The sequence below is a fragment of the Thalassophryne amazonica genome, chromosome 4 (assembly GCF_902500255.1).
Source record: "Thalassophryne amazonica chromosome 4, fThaAma1.1, whole genome shotgun sequence".
NCBI lineage: Eukaryota > Metazoa > Chordata > Actinopteri > Batrachoidiformes > Batrachoididae > Thalassophryne > Thalassophryne amazonica.
This window is the reverse complement of record NC_047106.1, coordinates 15,469,550-15,492,916: the sequence shown is the minus strand read 5'-3', so window position 1 is coordinate 15,492,916 and position 23,367 is coordinate 15,469,550. Positions and strand designations below refer to the sequence as shown.

General features: G+C 41.5%; 1 protein-coding gene across 1 annotated transcript in view; it reads right to left on the bottom strand.

The window, feature by feature from the left end:
• LOC117509439 (zinc finger and BTB domain-containing protein 16-A-like) overlaps positions 1–23,367 on the bottom strand; it is an 87,214-nt gene that overhangs the window by 5,405 nt on the left and 58,442 nt on the right. Inside the window, exons 5-6 of the mRNA XM_034169137.1 lie at positions 20,619–20,789; positions 11,542–11,709 (exon numbers count right to left, since the gene is read on the bottom strand). Coding sequence (XP_034025028.1) covers positions 11,542–11,709; positions 20,619–20,789 — 339 coding nt within the window. The remainder of the gene's footprint in view (positions 1–11,541; positions 11,710–20,618; positions 20,790–23,367) is intronic.

Below are 23,367 nucleotides of genomic sequence, written 5' to 3'. Positions count from 1 at the left end.
TTTGAGTCCCATTTCCATTTATATGTGTTTTTTATACTTATTGGTGGTTTATAGTTTAGTTTTAACACTTGAGTTTTATTTATGTTGATTTTATATCCTGAGAGGGAGCCATATCTATCCAGCACCTGCATTAGTTTGAGTAGGGATAGCGAGGGCTCAGTCAAGAATATCAGTATGTCGTCCGCAAAAAGGGCTAGTTTTTGTTCACCTGAGTCGAGGTTTACACCTTTGATTTCTGTAGTCTGTCTTATAACTTGGCTCAGCGGTTCGATAAATAGAGCAAATAAAAGTGCGGAAGCTCCACACCCTTGACGAGTGCGTCTCTCCAAGGCAAAAGTTTTGGTCAAATCTCCATTAATTTTTATCCTAGCAATTGGTTTGTTGTATAGTGATGCAAAAGTATCAATAATATTATGATGGAAGCCAAATTTAGCCATTATTTTATATAGGAATTCTCATCTTACTGAATCAAATGCTTTTTCAGCATCTAAACTTATCATAAGTGTTTCCAAATTACATTTTTTGACATGTTTCATAATTAATAATGTTTTTCGAATATTGTCCTGAGTCTGTCTCTGTCTAATGAAACCCGTCTGGTCCTTATTGATAAGGTCTGGTAGAATTGTCTCTAATCTTTTGCATAAAATAGAGGTGAAAATTTTGTAATCTATGTTGAGCACACTTACAGGGGCGATAGTTTCCACATTGCATTTTATCTTTATTTTCTTTCGGGATTATGGAAATGATGGCTTCTTTCCATGAAGGTGGTATACTTTTCTTGTCGATAATCCAATTAAACGTTTTCACCAATGTTAAAACTAGGTGTTCTTGCATCACTTTATACCACTCTGAGTTAAATCCGTCGGCCCCTGGGCTTTTGCCGTTTTTCAATCTCTTTATTGATGCTGAAACTTCCTCCTTTGTTATTTATGATGTCAATCTCTTATTTTGGTCCTCTGAAACTTTAGGTAAGTTTAGGGATAATATAAATGCATCAATATCTTCACTGCTCCCTAATTGTGGTTGAGAATACAATTTCCGGTAATATTCTTCAAAGCATTCTTGTATTTTTTCAGGGCTAGTCTCCACAGCATTTGTTACTGGGTGTTTTATTTTGTATATTGTCCATTCTGCCTCTTGTTTTCTTAATCTGTAAGATAAAAGCTTGAGTGCTTTCCCGCCTGTATCATAGTATCGTTGTTTTGTAAAAAGGAGCTTTTTTTGGATCTCCTCTGTGTTTATAGCATCTATCTCATTTTTCATTTCCTTTATTTTAGATTTGACCAAATTATTTGGTGACGTGGAGTGCTCTTTCACAAGTTCTTTAAGTTTGGTTTCTAATTCTTGTATTCTCTGAATTTTACGTTTCTTTAGAGTAGCAGAGATTGCTATTATCTTTCCTCGAATTACGACTTTCAAAGCATCCCACAGTATTGCCGGGGAAACCTCATCGGTGTCATTGTGTTCAAAATAAGACTGAATTTCCATTTTCAGAGTGTTTTGAATGTCAGTATCTTTCAAGATATTGGAATTTAGCTTCCATAGGGTGGATCTAGTCCTGTTGCTAATGTTGACTGTTAAATACACTGGTTCGTGGTCTGATATGGCACAAGTTCCAATCTCACAAGTTAATACTCTGTGCGTATCATGCATGAACATGAAAAAAAAATCTATTCGTGAATATACATTATGGGCTGAGGAATAATAAGTATAGTCACGCACTCTATGGTTATTTTCTCTCCAGACATCAATTATTCCCACTTCTTTCATAAAATTATTAACCTTTCTATAGATATTCTTAGCATCTGGTCTACCATTTGAGCTGTCAGTCTTTGGTTGTAGTCGAATATTAAAGTCACCTCCGCATATTGGAATACCTTGACATTTAGTTGTGAGTGTTTCCAATACATGTTTATATATTGACCAGTCACTGCCAGGTGGCATGTACACATTTAACAGACTCACTATTGTTCCCTCCAATTTACCTATAACCAATATGTATCTTCCTTCTTTATCCTTGCATTCAGAAATGTATTCAAAATTCACTGCGTTGGACAACAAGATTACGACTCCTCTACGTTTTCCCGAGCTGTGCGAAGAGAAATATACTTTTGAGTATCCCATTTTGTTCAGTTTGGCATGTTCACCATCGTCCAGATGAGTCTCCTGAAGAAATGCTATCTGGACTTTCTCCCTTTTCAATTGTGATAATATCTTTGATCTCTTAATTGGATTGTGAATCCCATTTATATTTAGTGAAACAAATTTTATGGACCGGGATGACATCTGAGTGTATCAGTAATTAACAAAGTCATTAAACATGGCATTCTTCCCCTCCCTACCAAGAACAGCAAAATGTAGAACAACACAACAAAAAAAACAGAAATGAACATGACTCCCTATGTTGGGGTCTGCGCAGTAGACCCTCATGTGCCCCAGGGGGCGCTGTAAGGTAGTAGCCCTGCTCCTGTTAACAGTGCAGGGGATCCTCATGGCTATGACAGTGTTCGTAAACTTTCATAGTTGAACCTTCAATACTACGATATTTTACTCACCCAGTCATTTCGAACTTATCATATTTCAGTCAAAGGGACATTTTTGTTCAAAAAAACCTCGCAGTCTTAAACCTTTACTCCGTGTTTGGGTTCGGGGATGTTCTCCTGAATGCACGTAACTTCTCCTTGTAGCTGGGGTCCCGTTCTGAATCGGGTACGTTCTTCCTCACGCGTCGGTCCACCCGGGTCCAGGTCATCTGTTGGATACGTTCCACAAGCGATGTTGGTGTCTGTATGAGCTTGACTGCGTATCCCCGTTTCACCATATCCTCTGCCGCCTCCGCTGCAGTGTCATAAATCATAACTCCATCGCCGTGTCTCACCCGCAGCCTGGCGGGGAAGAGTGTTTGAAACCGCACGTCTTTCTCTTTTAACACTTTCCGGATTTCGGCATATTCTCTCCGCTTTCCAATAATGGTAGGTGGAAAGTCCTGATCCAAGGTTACTTGTTTATCGTTCCACTTGAAACCTTTCATTTGCCAGGATTTACGCAGCACCATTTCCTTGGTTCGGAAGCGTAAAAACTTCACAATGATGGAGCGGGGTGGAGCGCTTGGGGGTGGCATTGGTCCCAGGGAGCGATGTGCTCTTTCAAATCAAATCAAATCAAATCAATTTTATTTATATAGCGCCAAATCACAACAAACAGTTGCCCCAAGGCGCTTTATATTGTAAGGCAAAGCCATACAATAATTACAGAAAAACCCCAACGGTCAAAACGACCCCCTGTGAGCAAGCACCTGGCGACAGTGGGAAGGAAAAACTCCCTTTTAACAGGAAGAAACCTCCAGCACAACCAGGCTCAGGGAGGGGCAGTCTTCTGCTGGGACTGGTTGGGGCTGAGGGAGAGAACCAGGATAAAGACATGCTGTGGAGGGGAGCAGAGATCAATCACTAATGATTAAATGCAGAGTGGTGCATACAGAGCAAAAAGAGAAAAACACTCAGTGCATCATGGGAACCCCCCAGCAGTCTAAGTCTATAGCAGCATAACTAAGGGATGGTTCAGGGTAACCTGATCCAGCCCTAACTATAAGCTTTAGCAAAAAGGAAAGTTTTAAGCCTAATCTTAAAAGTAGAGAGGGTGTCTGTCTCCCTGATCCGAATTGGGAGCTGGTTCCAGAGGAGAGGAGCCTGAAAGCTGAAGGCTCTGCCTCCCATTCTACTCTTAAAAACCCTAGGAACTACAAGTAATCCTGCAGTCTGAGAGCGAAGCGCTCTATTGGGGTGATATGGTACAATGAGGTCCCTAAGATAAGATGGGACCTGATTATTCAAAACCTTATAAGTAAGAAGAATTTTAAATTCTATTCTAGAATTAACAGGAAGCCAATGAAGAGAGGCCAATATGGGTGAAATATGCTCTCTCCTTCTAGTCCCCGTCAGTACTCTAGCTGCAGCATTTTGAATTAACTGAAGGCTTTTCAGGGAACTTTTAGGACAACCTGATAATAATGAATTACAATAGTCCAGCCTAGAGGAAATAAATGCATGAATTAGTTTTTCAGCATCACTCTTGAGACAAGACCTTTCTCATTTTAGAGATATTGTGCAAATGCAAAAAAGCAGTCCTACATATTTGTTTAATATGCGCATTGAATGACATATCCTGATCAAAAATGACTCCAAGATGTCTCACAGTATTACAAGAGGTCAGGGTAATGCCATCCAGAGTAAGGATCTGGTTAGACACCATGTTTCTAAGATTTGTGGGGCCAAGTACAATAACTTCAGTTTTATATGAGTTTAAAAGCAGAAAATTAGAGGTCATCCATGTCTTTATGTCTGTAAGACAATCCTGCAGTTTAGCTAATTGGTGTGTGTCCTCTGGCTTCATGGATAGATAAAGCTGGGTATCATCTGCGTAACAATGAAAATTTAAGCAATGCCGTCTAATAATACTGCCTAAGGGACGCATGTATAAAGTGAATAAAATTGGTCCTAGCACAGAACCATGTGGAACTCCATAATTAACTTTAGTCTGTGAAGAAGATTCCCCATTTACATGAACAAATTGTAATCTATTAGATAAATATGATTCAAACCACAGCAGCGCAGTGCCTTTAATACCTATGGCATGCTCTAATCTCTGTAATAAAATTTTATGGTCAACAGTATCAAAAGCAGCACTGAGGTCTAACAGAACAAGCACAGAGATGAGTCCACTGTCTGAGGCCATAAGAAGATCATTTGTAACCTTCACTAATGCTGTTTTCTGTACTATGATGAATTCTAACCCTGACTGAAACTCTTCAAATAGACCATTCCTCTGCAGATGATCAGTTAGCTGTTTTACAACTACCCTTTCAAGAATTTTTGAGAGAAAAGGAAGGTTGGAGATTGGCCTATAATTAGCTAAGATAGCTGGGTCAAGTGATGACTTTTTAAGTAATGGTTTAATCACTGCCACCTTAAAAGCCTGTGGTACATAGCCACCTAATAAAGACAGATTGATCATATTTAAGATCGAAGCATTAATTAATGGTAGGGCTTCCTTGAGCAGGCTGGTAGGAATGGGGTCTAATAGACATGTTGATGGTTTGGAGGAGAGAAAGAGTCTAACCAAATACCGGCATCACTGAAAGCAGCCAAAGAGAATGATATGTCTTTGGGATGGTTAGAGTAATTTTTTGTCTAATAGTTAAAATTTTATTAGCAAAGAAAGTCATGAAGTCATTACTAGTTAAAGGAATACTCGGCTCAATAGAGCTCTGACTCTTTGTCAGCCTGGCTACAGTGCTGAAAAGAAACCTGGGGTTGTTCTTATTTTCTTCAATTAGTGATGAGTAGTAAGATGTCCTAGCTTTACGGAGGGCTTTTTTATAGAGCAACAGACTCTTTTTCCAGGCTAAGGATCTTCTAAATTAGTGAGACGCCATTTCCTCTCCAACTTACGGGTTATCTGCTTTAAGCTGCGAGTTTGTGAGTTATACCACGGAGTCAGGCACTTCTGATTTAAAGCTCTCTTTTTCAGAGGAGCTACAGCATCCAAAGTTGTCTTCAATGAGGATGTAAAACTGTTGACGAGATACTCTATCTCACTTACAGAGTTTAGGTAGCTACTCTGCACTGTGTTGGTACATGGCATTAGAGAACATAAAGAAGGAATCATATCCTTAAACCTAGTCACAGCACTTTCTGAAAGACTTCTAGTGTAATGAAACTTATTCCCCACTGCTGGGTAGTCCATCAGAGTAAATGTAAATGTTATTAAGAAATGATCAGACAGAAGGGAGTTTTCAGGGAATACTGTTAAGTCTTCAATTTCCATACCATAAGTCAGAACAAGATCTAAGATATGATTAAAGTGGTGGGTGGACTCATTTACATTTTGAGCAAAGCCAATTGAGTCTAATAATAGATTAAATGCAGTGTTGAGGCTGTCATTCTCAGCATCTGTGTGGATGTTAAAATCGCCCACTATAATTATCTTATCTGAGCTAAGCACTAAGTCAGACAAAAGGTCTGAAAATTCACAGAGAAACTCACAGTAACGACCAGGTGGACGATAGATATAACAAATAATATTTTTGGGACTTCCAATTTGGATGGACAAGACTAAGAGTCAAGCTTTCAAATGAATTAAAGCTCTGTCTGGGTTTTGATTAATTAATAAGCTGGAATGGAAGATTGCTGCTAATCCTCCCCCTCAGCCCATGCTACGAGCGTTCTGGCAGTTAGTGTGACTCGGGGGTGTTGACTCATTTAACTAACATATTCATCCTGCTGTAACCAGGTTTCTGTAAGGCAGAATAATCAATATGTTGATCATTATTATATCATTTACTAACAGGGACTTAGAAGAGAGAGACCTAACGTTTAATAGACCACATTTAACTGTTTAGTCGTGTGGTGCAGTTGAAGGTGCTATATTATTTTTCTTTTTGAATTTTGTATGCTTAAATAGATTTTTTGGAGGAGAGAAAGCGTCTAACCAAATACCGGCATCGACTGAAAGCAGCCAAAGAGAATGATATTCTTTGGGATGGTTATGAGTAATTTTTTGTCTAATAGTTAAAATTTTATTAGCAAAGAAAGTCATGAAGTCATTACTAGTTAAAGTTAAAGGAATACTCGGCTCAATAGAGCTCTGACTCTGTCAGCCTGGCTACAGTGCTGAAAAGAACCTGGGGTTGTTCTTATTTTCTTCAATTAGTGATGAGTAGGAAGATGTCCTAGCTGTACAGAGGGCTTATTTATAGAGCAACAGACTCTTTTTCCAGGCTAAGTGAAGATCTTCTAAATTAGTGACACGCCCATTTCCTCTCCAACTTACGGTTATCTGCTTAAAGTTGCGAGTTTGAGAGTTAACCACGGAGTCAGGCACTTCTGATTTAAGGCTCTCTTTTTCAGAGGAGCTACAGCATCCAAAGTTGTCCTCAATGAGGATATAAACTATTGATGAGATAATCTATCTCACTCACTCAGGTAGCTACTCTGAGTTGGTATATGGCATATGGAGAACATAAAGAAGGAATCATATCCTTAAACCTAGTTCAGTGCTTTCTGAAAGACTCTACTGTAATGAAACTTATTCCCCACTGCTGGGTAGTCCATCAGAGTAAATGTAAATGTTATTAAGAAATGATCAGACAGACGGGGGTTTCAGGAATACTGTTAAGTCTTCAATTTCCATACCAAGATCTAAGGTAGTGATTAAAGTGGTGGGTGGACTCATTTACATTTGAGCAAAGCCAACCGGTCTAACAATAGATTAAATGCAGTGTTGAGACTGTCTTCTCAGCATCTGTGTGGATGTAAATCGCCCACTATAATTATCTTATCTGGCTAAGCACGTGTAACTCCACGTCATTTGGCCGCTGAAGACCTTCACGAAGCAGTTTTTCCACAAAAATTCCTCATTTCTGACGCCTCTTTCTCTGCATTTTCACTGACCCCGTAGATTCTCACATTTCTCGCCTGCCTCGGGCCTGCATGTCGATTAGCTGTTCATCTAACTTCGAGCATAGCTTTAGCAAGCCAGTAGCTACGTCTTCGGTTGATTGAATTCGTTCTTCGACCTTTTCTATTCGATTTTTTCCGTCGCCTCTAGCCTATTATTAACCGAAGAAATGTCACGTTTCAACTCTTCAAATTGGCCCCTGCTTTCCTGTCGAAACTGTTTCAACTCGTGCAGGATCTCGGAGTCCGCCATCGTGGGATTGCTGAACAGTGTTAGCTGGCCTCCTCCTCGGAACCCAAAACGTACTTTTCTTTCCCTTCTTCGTAGGAAAATTAGTTTATGGTGATGTCCGGCCCCCCTTCTAATACTTTGTGTATCTGATATTCTCCTTAGGAATGGGCCTTTTAATTAGATTCTCAGGTTCGCTCAGGAGCCTCTCTACTGTGGCTGCCAGCGTCGCAGTGTTCCACCGGAAGTCCCGCAGATCAGCTTTTTGTTGTTGTTTTTTTTTTTTTTTAGGTTTAGTTGTTTGTTAGCAGGATTGTGACATACATTCTTCAAACAACATGGTGTCAGGATTTAACCCTTTTAAGTGTTTGGATCCAGAACAAAACTGCAGTCCTCTGGAAACGCATTTCTTGTAGGAAACAGGATCTGATTTACTAGATCCCAGATAACGAGTGCTAAATTGTGTGAGCAACCCAAACTTTTGCCCATTGGGGTGGAGACATTTTGCATGTGATTTTATTGTGCTATGGTTACATTAGCTTAAACACCGACGGCACACAGTTGGCTTTGACCCTTGATGAGCGTACCAGGGCGCGCCCACTACATCACCATAATATGTCTTGTAATCACTTCAGAGGTTTTATCTAGTTACAAAACAGGCATTTTTAGTTTTGGAAGTGTTTATTCCACCAACGTTTGCAAATGTATGAAAACATATTACAGTTATACAGAAATCAGCTGTTTCAGAGCTTTTCCACCATTTTGTATTATTTGTTCAAGCCAACAACCAGCTGACATTAGGCTGCCAGTTTACTCTGATTGGCAGTCACTGTGTTGTGACGCTCAGTATGTGCGGCATCTCTCCTTCTCCCCTCAGACCCCCCCCCCCAGACATCACTGCAGCAGCCCCACCTCAACACAACTTCCTCCATACATCACTGTGGACCAGGTCAGAGGACAGCTGAGGAAGCTTCATCCCAGGTAAGTTGCAGGCCCAGCCAAGGTGTGTCCTTGACGTACCTTCTACCATAGCCTGCAGCTAGGGAGAGCACTGGAGACTTCTGGAGCACCTTCAAGACCATCCAGCCCATTGTGCTTCAGTTCAAACTGAACAGGATGCGAGTGGACCCCTGCCTGATCACTTGGATCTCCAGCTACCTCCCCTACAGGCCACAGTATGTCAGGCTGTGGGACACCACGTCTGACACTGCGATCAGCAGCACCAGAGCACCCCAGGCATGGTGCTGGGCCTTCTTTTCTTCAGCCTGTACACCTCTGACTTCCTACAACTCTGAAGTGTGTCACATCCAGAAGTTTGCAAATGACACAGCCATTGTTGGATGCATCAAGGATGAAAGAGAGGAGGAGTACAGGAGCCTAGTGAAGGACTTTGCTGTCTGGTACCACATAATCATCTATAGCTTAACACCTCAAAGACAAAGTTGCTGGTCATTGACATTGGGAAGTCCAGACCAAGACTGCGACCAGTCCTGATCGAGGGAGCTGAGGTAGAGGCTCTGGATTCTTCCAAGTACCTTGGGCTGTGGCTAGACAGCAAACTGCACTGGACAACCCAAACCTACCACCTGTACAGGAAGGGACAGAGCAGGCTTTACTTTCTGAGGAGGCTGTGGTCATTTAACATCTGGAGGACACTCCTGTGGATGTTCTACCAGTCCATGGTAGCCAGGGTCCTCTTTTACACTGTGGTGTGCTGGGGGGAGCACATCCAAGAAGGACACATCCAGCTGGACAAGCTGATCAGGCAGGCTGGCTCTGTGGTTGACATGAAGCTGGACTCTCTGGTGAGGGTGGCAGAGAAGAGAACACTGGACAAACTGCTGGACATTATGGATGATGCCAGTCACCCTCTGCACACAGTCATCAATAACCAGAGGAGCCTCTTCAGCCACAGACTGCTCCTTCCCAAGTGCAGGACCTACAGACTGAAAAACTCCTTTGTCCTTCAGGCCATCAGACTGTACAACTCCTCACTAGGGAGGAGGAGTAACAGGAAGACAGAGGACGGAAAGGAGAGGAACAGTCGTAGTCAGTAAGCCAGTAGCAATAAGCCGTATTTCTAGTATTGATGTTTGTATTTACATTTTGCAAATTGTTTTTTACTTCTGCCTTTGATACTTTGTGTGCTTCAAGGGAGGTGATAGTCTAGTGGTTAAAGTGTTGGGCTTGAGACCAGAGGATCCTCTGTTCAAATCCCAGCCTGACCAGGAATCACTAAGGGCCCTTGGGCAAGGTCCTTAATCCCCTAGTTGCTCCCGGGTTGTAGTGAGTACCTGTATGGCAGCACCTCACATCGGGGTGGAATGTGACACATTATTTGTAAAATGCTTGACCGTCTGAGGCTAGATGGAAAAGTGCTATATAAATGCAGTCCTTTACCATTATTACTTACTCTGTGTGCTGCTATACGATGCTGCTGGAACTTCAATTTCCAAGTGCTTAATAAAGTTCATCTAATCTATGTAATCTAACTATCTAATCTAACAATAGACTTCACGCGTATTTTGGCCCCGCCTAGGTGGCAGCAGAGGGAGCGTTGTCTCTTGCTGCTGCAAAACGCCCGATTGAAAATGAATGGCAAGTCAATTCAATTCCATAATGGATGTGATGATAAAATTATTCCCTGCAATAATCTCACACATGTCCAGGTGGCAAACATTTCTATTACATAAACAAAACCAAGGTATTTCCTTTGGATTGATGTGGTGCATCAAAGTTCTCCATGTTTCAAGAGGTTTCTCCACATTATATAGCATGCATTTGTTTTTTGTAGTTGTGTTTGCCACACAACATCACATTGGCCACCTCGGGTCTGGATGGCAGCCATCCACACAAAAAGCTGGTCCATTCCCACATCTCCAAAATAACCCATCTATCTGCTGCTGCCAGGGTGAAACGTGGGTGTCCCCTGGGACCTCCCCAGTGACTGGGGTACTCAACACTCAGGCATCATGCATAGAAAACGCACCACATGACCCACCTGTCGTAGCAAACACTCCCTCATACCGCAGTTGATACTCCTCATCTGTCCTCTCTAAGTAACTGTTTGTATAGCATCATTCCACAGCTACCCAAGATGTCCAGCCTTCACCTTCAAGCCACGGGCTAGTGTTGAAGTCTCACACCATACAAGACAGGAAGCACCAGGTCCCTTAAGACATGGATATTCATTGTAATGCAACCTACTGACATCAGCATACAACCTCATGTATGCTCTTCCTATGTGACCACGGAGCTCAAAGGCAGGGGACCCAGAAACGTGAATGTCTTCCAAGGTAAGTATTCAAGCCCAGGAATTCACTGAAAGGCTGGATCTTAGTCTTGATCCAGGACAATTACAAACCCAGATACTCTGGCTTCTCACTCAAGTCGAGTCCTGCAGTCAGAGTATCCACCGATTCTCCAAAGATTGCAGCATCTTTCACAAAGTCAAGGTCAGTAAGCCTTTCCATGCCAACAGAAGCACCCTAAGTCACTGGTTTCCACAACCCACCCAACACCCAGCTTTGAACAGTGTAGGAGCCAGAACACATCCCTGAGGAATACCAGTTTCACTCGAGGAAATACTCAGAATCTCTGCTGCCGCTCCATGCAACACTCAGTATCGGTGTATAGGCTAGCTGTAATGTCCAGTAACTTCTTGGGGATCCACAAATTCTCAAGAACGCTTTGCAAAAATCACATAGGCTGGAGGAAGTACAGCCGAAACAATGAAATAACATTGTGTGGGGCACTTATTTGGAAAATAAACCCCTTCTGACAGCTCCTGTATCTTTTTGGCAAACCTTGGTGTGCTCTCCTTTGCGATTTTGTGCGTGTCTTGTGGACTCTCACCTGTGTGTACACGGTAGTGCGTCTCGAGCTGGTGTTTGAGACTGAACCTCTTCCCGCAGCCGTTGCACTCGTAAGGCTTCTCTCCTGTGTGGATTCGTTTATGGCCCCTCAGCGTGCCGTCGTCTCTGAAGCAGCTCCCGCAGAATTCACACTCAAAGGGGTGATCGCCTGAAAACACAAGTGTGTCACAACACAACCCACGACTCCCATCACGGGCATGCTTTCATTAAAGGGGAATGTTATCCTTGATGTGACATGGCGTGGTACATCTGTAGCTTCATAGGTCGCACAGTCACATTGGCATTTCATCAAGCCAAGGGAAAAAAAAACATACTGTCACATGTTTTTTTTTTTATGTTATGACATGATGGTGCTCATGTTGGCTGTCTGCTAATAGCTAATAAAAGCCCTCCAGACATGGGCTGCTCTGCTCGCTATACTGTAGTTAATCTATTCCTCTCCTAAGCTGAGGGTTTGACTCATCTCCAATGACCTATGTGCTTCATTATCTCAGTGTCCACAGCAACAGCCAAGTCAGAGGATACACTGCTCTCCTCATTACAAGCCCGTTCTTTGCAATCCCTCGCCCCTGTGTGGAGCCGATGACATTTACAAAATGTTACTTCCAAGCAGAATGGCATACAAACAAGATGCGCTGCCATGATCAAAAACTCTCTCCACGTCTGTCTTTCACATCAATTATGTATTTCTTCCTGTCTAGACATCAAGCCACCCTGACAGCTAGGAGTGTTATTTAAGGTAAGAAGAAACGGGGACATCTTTTCAGCAAATATCTCGCCGTCCTCCCCGCGGCACCGAGACGCACCCTCAGTAAACACACAGACAAGTCATTTCCATTTGCTTTTCCTTCAATAATTTATTTGGGTTTCTTCTATCGTTTGGGGTGACCACACTAGAACTGACAGCCATGAATCGCAGAAGCCCAAAGGTTGTCTAAGAACCCAAAATATAAACAGGGATGAAATCGCCCAAAATATGCACGGGCCATAACGGTACAGTGTTTTCATCAAAGAGGTGAGTCATCTTACAGAGGAGGAAGAGGCGTGTGGGAGAGGGTGCATGCAATCAACTAAACCCTCAACCCTCTGTACTCAGTCAGGCCAGCCCGGGGTGTTTCTAAAAATCCACTCTGAAAGATACGGGGATGGTTTAACATTTGTAAAGGTGCCACCTTACAACAGTAAAGTCTCTGATTAGATTCTGAAAAGAAAAGGAAAAAAAAAACACACAAAACAATTGCATCCAACTGCACCAGATGGTGCCACCAGCTTACTGAAGTACAATTACGCTGTGATCACTCTTCCATTTGACAGTGGAATTTGGAAGAGAAAATCAATCAATTTCAGTGTAATTTGCAGTGATGTGTGTCTCTGTCTGGATTTCCCTGAGGAAGTGACAGATTTACTCAAGCACAAATTGCTGCCACGGAGTTCCACATTGGTGAACATTGGCCCAAGGATTCTGGTAAACCATGATACTAATCATACGTTGTCCTGATACTGCTGGCCTTTAAGGTTGTTGTGGGGGGGCGGGGGAGATACCATCCAAAATACTGTGTATTACCTGCTTCATATTAACATTTTATGACATTTCCCTCTAAGTATACAAATTTCCAAAAACAGACCACAAGCCGCCATGTGCAGTGACTTTGCTAGCTAGCTCGCTATGCTAGCTTGGCTTGTTAGCATGTTGCTAACTGACAACACGTGGCTATTGTAACTTATAGCAGTACTCATTTACACATTTGTGATCCATATAGCATTTGTTTTAACCAGCATTTGAAGTAAACTAACAAAGTAGAAGCACTGCTGTGATTGTGTTAGTTAACACTAGAAAAGAGTGTGTGTGTCCCTCTTTCAGTGTTAATTGTGTTTGTTCCAAAAACAGACCGCAAGTCTTTGTCTACAATGCATTCTTTTCATGTACAGCGACTGTGTAGCTAACTATGCTAGCTTGGGTTGTTAGCATTTTGCTAACTCACAGCAAGTAGTTGTTACTGTAACTTGCAGCAGTACTCCCTGACTCCGTGGTATAACTCACAAACTCGTAGCTTAAAGCAGATAACCCGTAAGTTGGAGCGAGGAAATGGCGTCTCACTAATTTAGAAGAATCTTCACTTAGCCTGGAAAAAGAGTCTGTTGCTCTAATAAAAAAGCCCTCCGTAAAGCTAGGACATCTTTCTACTCATCACTAATTGAAGAAATAAGAACAACCCCAGGTTTCTTTCAGCACTGTAGCCAGGCTGACAAAGAGTCAGAGCTCTATTGAGCTGAATATTCCATTAACTGTAACTAGTAATGACTCCATGACTTTCTTGCTAACAAAATTTTAACTATTAGAGAAAAAATTACTCATAACCAGCCCAAAGACGTATCGTTATCTTTGGCTGCTTTCAGTGGTGCCGGGATTTGGTTAGACTCTCTCTCCGGTTGTTCTGTCTGAGTTATTTTCATTAGTTACTTCATCCAAACCATCAACATGTTTATTAGACCCCATTCCTACCCAGGCTGCTCAAGGAAGCCCTACCATTATTTAATGCTTCGATCTTAAATATGATCAATCTATCTTTGTTAGTTGGCTATGTACCACAGGCTTTTAAGGTGGCAGTAATTAAACCATTACTTAAAAAGCCATCACTTGACCCAGCTATCTTAGCTAATTATAGGCCAATCTCCAACCTTCCTTTTCTCTCAAAAATTCTTGAAAGGGTAGTTGTAAAACAGCTAACTGATCATCTGCAGAGGAATGGTCTATTTGAAGAGTTTCAGTCAGGTTTTAGAATTCATCATAGTACAGAAACAGCATTAGTGAAGGTTACAAATGATCTTCTTATGGCCTCGGACAGTGGACTCATCTCTGTGCTTGTTCTGTTAGACCTCAGTGCTGCTTTTGATACTGTTGACCATAAAATTTTATTACAGAGATTAGAGCATGCCATAGGTATTAAAGGCACTGCGCTGCGGTGGTTTGAATCATATTTGTCTAATAGATTACAATTTGTTCATGTAAATGGGGAATCTTCTTCACAGACTAAAGTTAATTATGGAGTTCCACAAGGTTCTGTGCTAGGACCAATTTTATTCACTTTATACATGCTTCCCTTAGGCAGTATTATTAGACGGTATTGCTTAAATTTTCATTGTTACGCAGATGATACCCAGCTTTATCTATCCATGAAGCCAGAGGACACACACCATTAGCTAAACTGCAGGATTGTCTTACAGACATAAAGACATGGATGACCTCTAATTTCCTGCTTTTAAACTCAGATAAATCTGAAGTTATTGTACTTGGCCCCACAAATCTTAGAACATGGTGTCTAACCAGATCCTTACTCTGGATGGCATTACCCTGACCTCTAGTAATACTGTGAGAAATCTTGGAGTCATTTTTGATCAGGATATGTCATTCAAGCGCATATTAAACAAATATGTAGGACTGCTTTTTTGCATTTACGCAATATCTCTAAAATCAGAAAGGTCTTGTCTCAGAGTGATGCTGAAAAACTAATTCATGCATTTATTTCCTCTAGGCTGGACTATTGTAATTCATTATTATCAGGTTGTCCTAAAAGTTCCCTAAAAAGCCTTCAGTTAATTCAAATGCTGCAGCTAGAGTACTGACGGGGACTAGAAGGAGAGAGCATATCTCACCCATATTGGCCTCTCTTCATTGGCTTCCTGTTAATTCTAGAATAGAATTTAAAATTCTTCTTCTTACTTATAAGGTTTGAATAATCAGGTCCCATCTTATCTTAGGGACCTCGTAGTACCATATCACCCCCAATAGAGCGCTTCGCTCTCAGACTGCAGGCTTACTTGTAGTTTCCTAGGGTTTGTAAGAGTAGAATGGGAGGCAGAGCCTTCAGCTTTCAGGCTCCTCTCCTGTGGAACCAGCTCCCAATTCAGATCAGGGAGACAGACACCCTCTCTACTTTTAAGATTAGGCTTAAAACTTTCCTTTTTGCTAAAGCTTATAGTTAGGGCTGGATCAGGTGACCCTAAACCATCCCTTAGTTATGCTGCTATAGACGTAGACTGCTGGGGGGTTCCCATGATGCACTGTTTCTTTCTCTTTTTGCTCTGTATGCACCACTCTGCATTTAATCATTAGTGATTCGATCTCTGCTCCCCTCCACAGCATGTCTTTTTTCCTGGTTCTCTCCCTCAGCCCCAACCAGTCCCAGCAGAAGACTGCCCCTCCCTGAGCCTGGTTCTGCTGGAGGTTTCTTCCTGTTAAAAGGAGTTTTTCCTTCCCACTGTAGCCAAGTGCTTGCTCACAGGGGGTCGTTTTGGACCGTTGGGGTTTTCCATAATTATTGTATGGCCTTGCCTTACAATATAAAGCGCCTTGGGGCAACTGTTTGTTGTGATTTGGCGCTATATAAATAAAATTGATTGATTGATTGATTGATTGATTTACACAGTTGTGATCCGTGTAGCATGTGTTTTAACTGACATTTGAAAGTAAACTGACAAAGTAGAAGCGCTGCTGGATTTGTGTTAAGTTAGCACTAGAAAGATGTGTGTGTGGTGTGTGTCCACTATTCAGTGTTAAATCACCATTTTGTTTCCAAAAACGACCACAATACCTCATGTACAATTCATTCTCTTCATGTACAGTGACTGTGCTAGCTAATTATGCTAGCTTCGCACGTTAGAATGTTGCTAACGTACAAGCGGTTGTTATTGGTAACTTGCAGTACTACTCTTTTACACAGTTGTGGTCCGTGTAGCATCTGTTTTAACCAACATTTGAAATAAACTGAAACAGTAGAACCGCTGCTAGATTTAATTCATGCTGCTTGAATTTTCCTTATTCTGCCCTTACAAAAACAAAATCACCAGTGTCAAATTAACACTGATTGCAACATTGCAAAAGTGTCCGTGTCCACTCTTTGCTGTATTAATTTTAACAATTTTTAAAGTGTTAATTGTTTAACATTTGCCTAGCTATTTCAACACAGTGTTGAAAAGTAAACACTGGCTAACACTGAGTAGTGTTAATAATACTCTACACTATGTCAGAAAGTCAGCACTACCAGATTACACTTTTCTAAGTAAGACTAACAGGCCTAACATAGCTTCTAGTCCACGGACACAGATTGGTAGTAAGAGTGGGATTTGAACACAGGTCTATGTATTGGCAGGTGACTTCCTTATCCACTGAGCTACTTGCTCCAATTAATACATTTTTCGAAATGAAGCTATACAGATTTTCCAAAAATGCTGGATTGGATTTAAATCTACAACCTCCTAACTATAGGCAACAGTGCAACCTCTGAGGCACTGTACAAACCCTAATGTTCAAAAACTACTTTTTCCTCAAGATGTAAGAGTTAGCCAAATAACACTATCAAGGTGTTAAAATATAACACCTTAAAAGGTTAGGGTGTACACATACAGACTTTTGGTCTACATGTGCCCATACCAGTCGCCAGTGATGCAATTTCAGTGTATTGTATATTTAGACATTTCTTCTTTTTCTCATTTCCCACTCAGTCATGGAGTTTAACACCCGAAGAGAGGTAAATTATCACTGTGATTTAACACTACAATGTGATACCAATGTGGTGTATATTCTCGTTGAAATTGAGATCAGAATGTTAAAATGTTACACTGACATACAGTGTAAGTTTAACATCGACAAATTTGCTGCGTAGCTACACACTTATCGTAGCTCAGAGAGAAGGTGGCCATCAAGCAGTGTTGCACAGTTACTTTGAACAAAGTAACTTAGTTACTTTACTGATTACTCAATTGTAAACGTAACTAGTTAGATTACTAGTTACTTTTTTAGTTACTTTTCCCAGCTGCCGACAACAACCCTCTGCCACCTCAACATGACAATGATACCTGTTTTTGCCAAAACTCACTTTATAGTCACCCTTTCTTGACTCAATGAAAAATAAATACTTGTTTAATAAAAAGTACCATAAAGACGTCTTTCTTGACCTCATATTAACTGTTGACAGCACTGTAACAGTAAAACTTGCAATTTCGAGCCTACATTGTTTATAAAGGTAACTATAAATTCTAACATTTTTCTAACATTTAAATTCTCTCTAAACATTTTACTTGTCGAAATTATTATTATTTTAAGCAATATTAGTTGTAGTAAAAACGGCTTTCAAAATTGCACCTTTAATCTAGGTGTGTTGTGGGGGAGGGGGGCACATCCTTGCCCCACGCCCCATTCCATCTAGATTACGCCCCTGCTTTGGCGTTTGAGCACAAAGAATGGATAACATTTATTTATGCAGAAAACATGACCAGATTTACAGGTAAGAAAGTTTTATGGCGTTTTCACATCATGTGGTCCTCAGAAAGAGAGGTTAGGTGCATTTTGAGTGGAAAATAGTGTTAGGTTGTTGACGCGTCGCGGAGGATCAGCTGTTTTTAACGCACCAGATACAGAGCGCTCAGCTCAGAATTCTAAATAAAGGAGGAAAAAAAGTATAAAAATGTCTTTGTAAAGTTCAGTGCAGGTGTGCTGATCACTGCGCTTTAAGAGGTGAGGACGAGTCGAGCAGCTGCAAAAAACCGCGGATGAAAAGCTCACAGCTCACTTAAAGTGGGCAGTTTCAGTCGAACCCCGACCTCCTGCCCACGGACCAAGTTTATGCTGTTATCGACCCACAATGAAAAATAATAGTAACGCACGTGACATGGAGAAGTAACTTTATCTGATTACTGATTTGAAAGATTAACACGTTAGATTACTCGTACTTAAAAAAAGTGGTCAGATTAGAGTAACGCGTTACGTAAGTACGTGTTACCGGCCATCATTGCACATCAGGAGTTAAGAACTGTTTATCAAGACAAACACACAATTTCAGTGTACACTGTCACCATGAATCATGTGAAACTTTTTCCTGTGACGTAAATGGTGGGGTGCCAGATTTCTAACAATAAAATTAACGCAATGCTAAAATACCTCAGCCACGTGAGCATAAAAATAAGAAGAGAATGTGACCTTTAAACCTCTAAAAATAGGTCAAGGTAGCCATCTTTGAACTTGTCAAGGTCAGTGTCCATAGAATGTCCCCTGTGAATTGAAGACTTTGGCAGTAATAGGGCTGGACTTAGTAATAGGACTGACTTGGGGGAGGTGATGGTCTAGTGGTTAAGTGTTGGGCTTGAGACCAGAAGATCCTTGGTCAAATCCCCGCCTGACTGGAAATCACTAAGGGCCTTGGCAAGGCCTTAATCCCCTATTGCACCCGGTGTGTAGTAGCGCCTTGTATGCAGCACCCTGACATCGGGGTGAATGTGAGGCATAATTGTAAAGTGCTTTGAGCGTCTGATGCAGACGGAAAAGCGCTATATAAATGCAGTCCATTTACCATTTTACCATTTACTTACACTGAGCACGGACACACGGATGGACGCAAAGTCTTCACAATATCTTTTGGCCATATTTTGACCTCGGATAATAAATTAGTCAGAAAATGGGACTTCTACTGTATCTGTTCTCACCGATTTGCCTTTATAGATTTTGAAGTAGGCTTTCATCAATGACATTGAAGTAGTCAAAGCTTTTACACTCACATTATTAATTAACAGTCAATTTTTAGTCGACACCAAAATATGGCCATCAGGTATTGCGAATACTTTGCATCCGTCTGTCTGTCTGTGCTCAGCATAAGTCCAGTCCTATTACTGTCAGAGTCTTCAAATTCACAGGGACCAATCTTGGGTCACAGCCCTTGCACAAGTCAATGATGGCTAACTTTTACCTATTTAAGAGGTCAAAAGGTCACATTCTGGTTTGTATTTTTATGCTGCAGAGAGTATTTTAGCATTGCATTATATGTATTTAACATTCAAGTGGGTTTGTTTTAAAGTATAAGACCTCCTCAGATGTGCCAAAACAGTTTTTTTTGTTTGTTTGTTTGGTGTTTTTGGGGGGCGGGGGGGGTGTGTGTGAAGGCTTTACAGGTTGATAGAAATTAAAATTAACCCTAGAAACCAAACTTTTTTTCTTTAACAGGATCTAAAAAGGTTAATTTCCTGAGGGCCAAAATTGGAATTATTAAAAAAAAAACTCTCACTGTACCAGTGACTGCCCAACTTCATTCTGATTAATGTCAGAAGGGTTAATACAGCTTACCCCCAATAATCTTACACTCAAAGCGCCCTGATTTTCTTTTTTAAAGGTTCATTCAAATCTGATGAGGGTGCATTAACACATGTGACCCCCCCACCACCAGCACCACCGCCACCAATAACACACAGTTTTACAATACAAGACTTTTGCGCCTTCATTACCCAACATTATTTTCAAGTGGAACAGTATTAGGCTAAACTCATTTGGGATGTTGAGGGTGTCGGACAGACATGCCTCAATTATAAGTATTATTTCAGCACAATTTAATGTTTTGCAGTGCCCCCTATAGGTGGTGGTGTCAACTACCATCCAGAACTGCAATTTTATAGATGTCCCTGCCAGAATGACATTAAAATGAAGCTGGACAGTCACTGTCACATTAAGATTTTTCAATTTCAACAGTTAATTTTTAAGAAGTTGAATCTTGACCCAATTAACTGACCCTTCTAGAGTCCCAGGTGGAGGGGGTGGGGGTATTTAATTTAGGAATCCAGAATATTGCAATTTTTCTATCAATAGGTAGACCTTCCACCAAAGGAAATCTCAGGAAAACATGAGGTGGTCATATATCACCAACTGCATGAAATTAAAAAAAAAAAAGAATCAATGTCTTAAATTATTATTTCTTACATAAAGGACTGCTCTGTGTTTGTGGTTCTTGTCATTTCCAAACAGCATATGTGATGGGAACATGTTTAAAGACATTTTGAAGGCTGTGGTTTGATCTAACAATAGAATAATGGGTGATAATAAAGAAAGTTGTTTTGTTTTTCCTCTCCTCAGAGCATAAAAGGTTAAAGCTCGTAACCTTAGGAAAGGAACCCAGGTACAAAAATAAACACAGCCGTGCGCTTTTGTCATGACAAGCGCCTTGCTGCGTGTGACTCCGCTGCTACAAGAGATAACACGACAGATGATGATAATGGTGCAAATGATCCGTCTCTTACCCGTGTGAGAGCGCAAGTGTCTTTTGAGTGTGGTGTGGCTGGGGAAGGGGCGCTCACAGTGGCTACAGATGTAGCTGTGCATGCCTGCATGGACCTCCATGTGCTGCTGCAGGGCCTTCTGGGTCTGGAAGCGCTTTGCACACAGCAGACAGAACACCGCCATATCAGTCCCTGGAGAAGGCACAAGACAGAGACGTGCAGTTATTTCAGTACCGTGCACAGACAGGGCCTTAAGTGGGGAAACTGGGTCACTTCAACTTTGCGCGAGTCCTCTGAGGGAAAAGCTTCTTTCAAAGAGCAAGCGCCTCTACCTAAACTAACTCCCCTAAAAGCCCAGAGGCACTTTCAACCGGAGGCTTTATACGTTCTATTTTAAACCATGAAAGTCATTGTTTTCTTTAAGAAATTTTCTCCCACAATGCACAGCATGCCAATCACACAATCAATGGCTTCTTCCTGGCGTGTTAGATGTGTAATTATTCTCTTCGTTCCCCATCAGGAGTCAGCGCCATCCTGTGAAGTCCTGTGTCTCAAAGAGCGGCTGATGGTAGCTCCACCCTAAACGATGCCTACACTACGCGCTCTGTGCAGAATGTTAAGTAGTGATATCAAGCCATTAAAGGCGGGACTGCAGGAAAAAACACAATCCAGTTTAATCCTGTGTGTGACCTGGCATCTCTTAGGGGCTGCTTTCCTGTTGCACAGAGTGTGGAGACGAATACAGATGGGGAGCCGCTGGCGGGGTAGTTAAGTCACAACAGCAATGTGAAGAAGATCCATTGGCTGTCATACAGTCAACACTTGAGCTACAGGCTGCGTACGCCTGCGCACGTTTCCATTCTGGACCGCTCATGCAGGAACATGAATCAGTCTCTCTGGACACAATGTCCATATTGTGGAGAGCGAGGCGTTAATGCCAGATTATGAGGACCTTATTTCTCCGTGTGCTCAGGTTGCAGATCATTTACAATGCTCGCAGGTCCCACCGCTCCCGACTCGGATTCAATCAGACATCTCCAGCGGAGGATCATTAGTAAACAGAGGACTGTGCCAGCACTTCATTGGAATTCAAGTGGGGTTGCTGTGTCGCATTTAAAATGCAGTCTGATGAGGTCCACTAAATCAAATCATTTGTTACTGTTATTGAAGTGCCTTGAGGCAACTGGCAATTAAATTGGAATTAACGCAGGGAAAGGGATACGGCACGCTCATACTAAGAGGGAAGAGTGTCAGACACTCGCTTTAGGTTCAATCAAGTTAACAGACAAGCCTGCTCAGCGTGAAAAGAGGGGAAAAACAAATCAAGTGAATTCACTTTTTCAGGGATAAATCAAAAACATTCACCAGCCATTGTTCCCTAAGTGTCACAATTTGCACAAACAAAGCCAGACGTTTTCCGACACCTTGGCATTTTGTCGATGACTACAATCAGGCAAAGCGCGTCTTAAATGACGTTGCTTCTTTTTTTTCCCCCACAATAGTGTTCCAATAAAAATAAGGAAAGCATTCTAATAGAACCGATTACCAGCGATTATTAACAAAAAGAATCCAGGGTGGTGGACAGTCTCGGATCTGAAGACATCGTGCAGGGAGATGATCTGGTGGACTGAAGTGCACCTGTTGTGCAATTTGGCACAAAGGGCTCACAATGAGGTCCAGGCCTTTTATTGACCAAACCCATTAGTCACAGGTTGGACGTGCAGCTCCTCCAACCCAAAGCTCTATCTTACCCAGTAAAAGACAAAAGGGCCTCTTTTCCGCTGACCGTCTGGGAAATCCTCTCATTCTATAACCAGTTTTACTTTCTGTCTGAGTCATACATAACCGATGCCAGTTCACCGTGCAAGAGCCAAGCCTGGAGAATGATCCGTTTACGCTAAAAATGACTGAAGAGATAATTAAGGAGCAAAGCAGAGCAGAACTCGAGTGCTCTGCTGAGAGTGATAATTGTCCTCCCATGTGTTAGTGTGCACATTTGTACTGCGTGGGATTCTGATTTTGGACTTGATCTTCTTTTGAGACCAGGATCGTTCATATATGACATATGTCCTCCTTATGGAGTATTGTGGTATATTTGTAATTTTGACAGTCTCTGATAAAATCATTCTAAATGAGAAAATGGACTTTCAGTATGACTCAGACCTTCAACATCATTGGTTGCATTTAGACCAGGATCTGGATTCTACCACCTATGATGTGCCATCCTGAAAGTCCTCATCCCTTCTTTTCTTTATGTAGAAATCATCAGCATTGAATGATTCATCTGATGTACAGCAACATGTTTCTGTCGGCGTTGTGCATTTTGATCCATACTGGATCATCAAGAAAATCTAAAGCTACAGTCTGTAGGATTTATTGTCATTTAGTGGTGAGGTTGCATATTGCATTATGACATTGCTGGTCACAGTTTTCTTTCTCTTTATACTTTTGCGTCTTTGACAAAGGAGATTCATGCTCCCTTGTCTTCTCTTTGATCAGCAATATATGTGATCTTCCTTTTCACAAAAATGAGAAGTTTTAAACTTGTTAGCCTGCGCTAGCAACCAGTAGACCGTGTGTATGGGAGCAACCACTGCTTCCTCTTCTTAATTCTTCAGTTCTTACAGCCGTGCTACAAAATGCCAAACAAGGAGAAAGTATGTCCCTGTCGGGTTACTGTATCAACATGGCAGCTCATACTAAGCTCATGAAAATAACATCAATTTATTATTGCAGTTAAAATTAAACAAACAGATTATTATTCCATCAC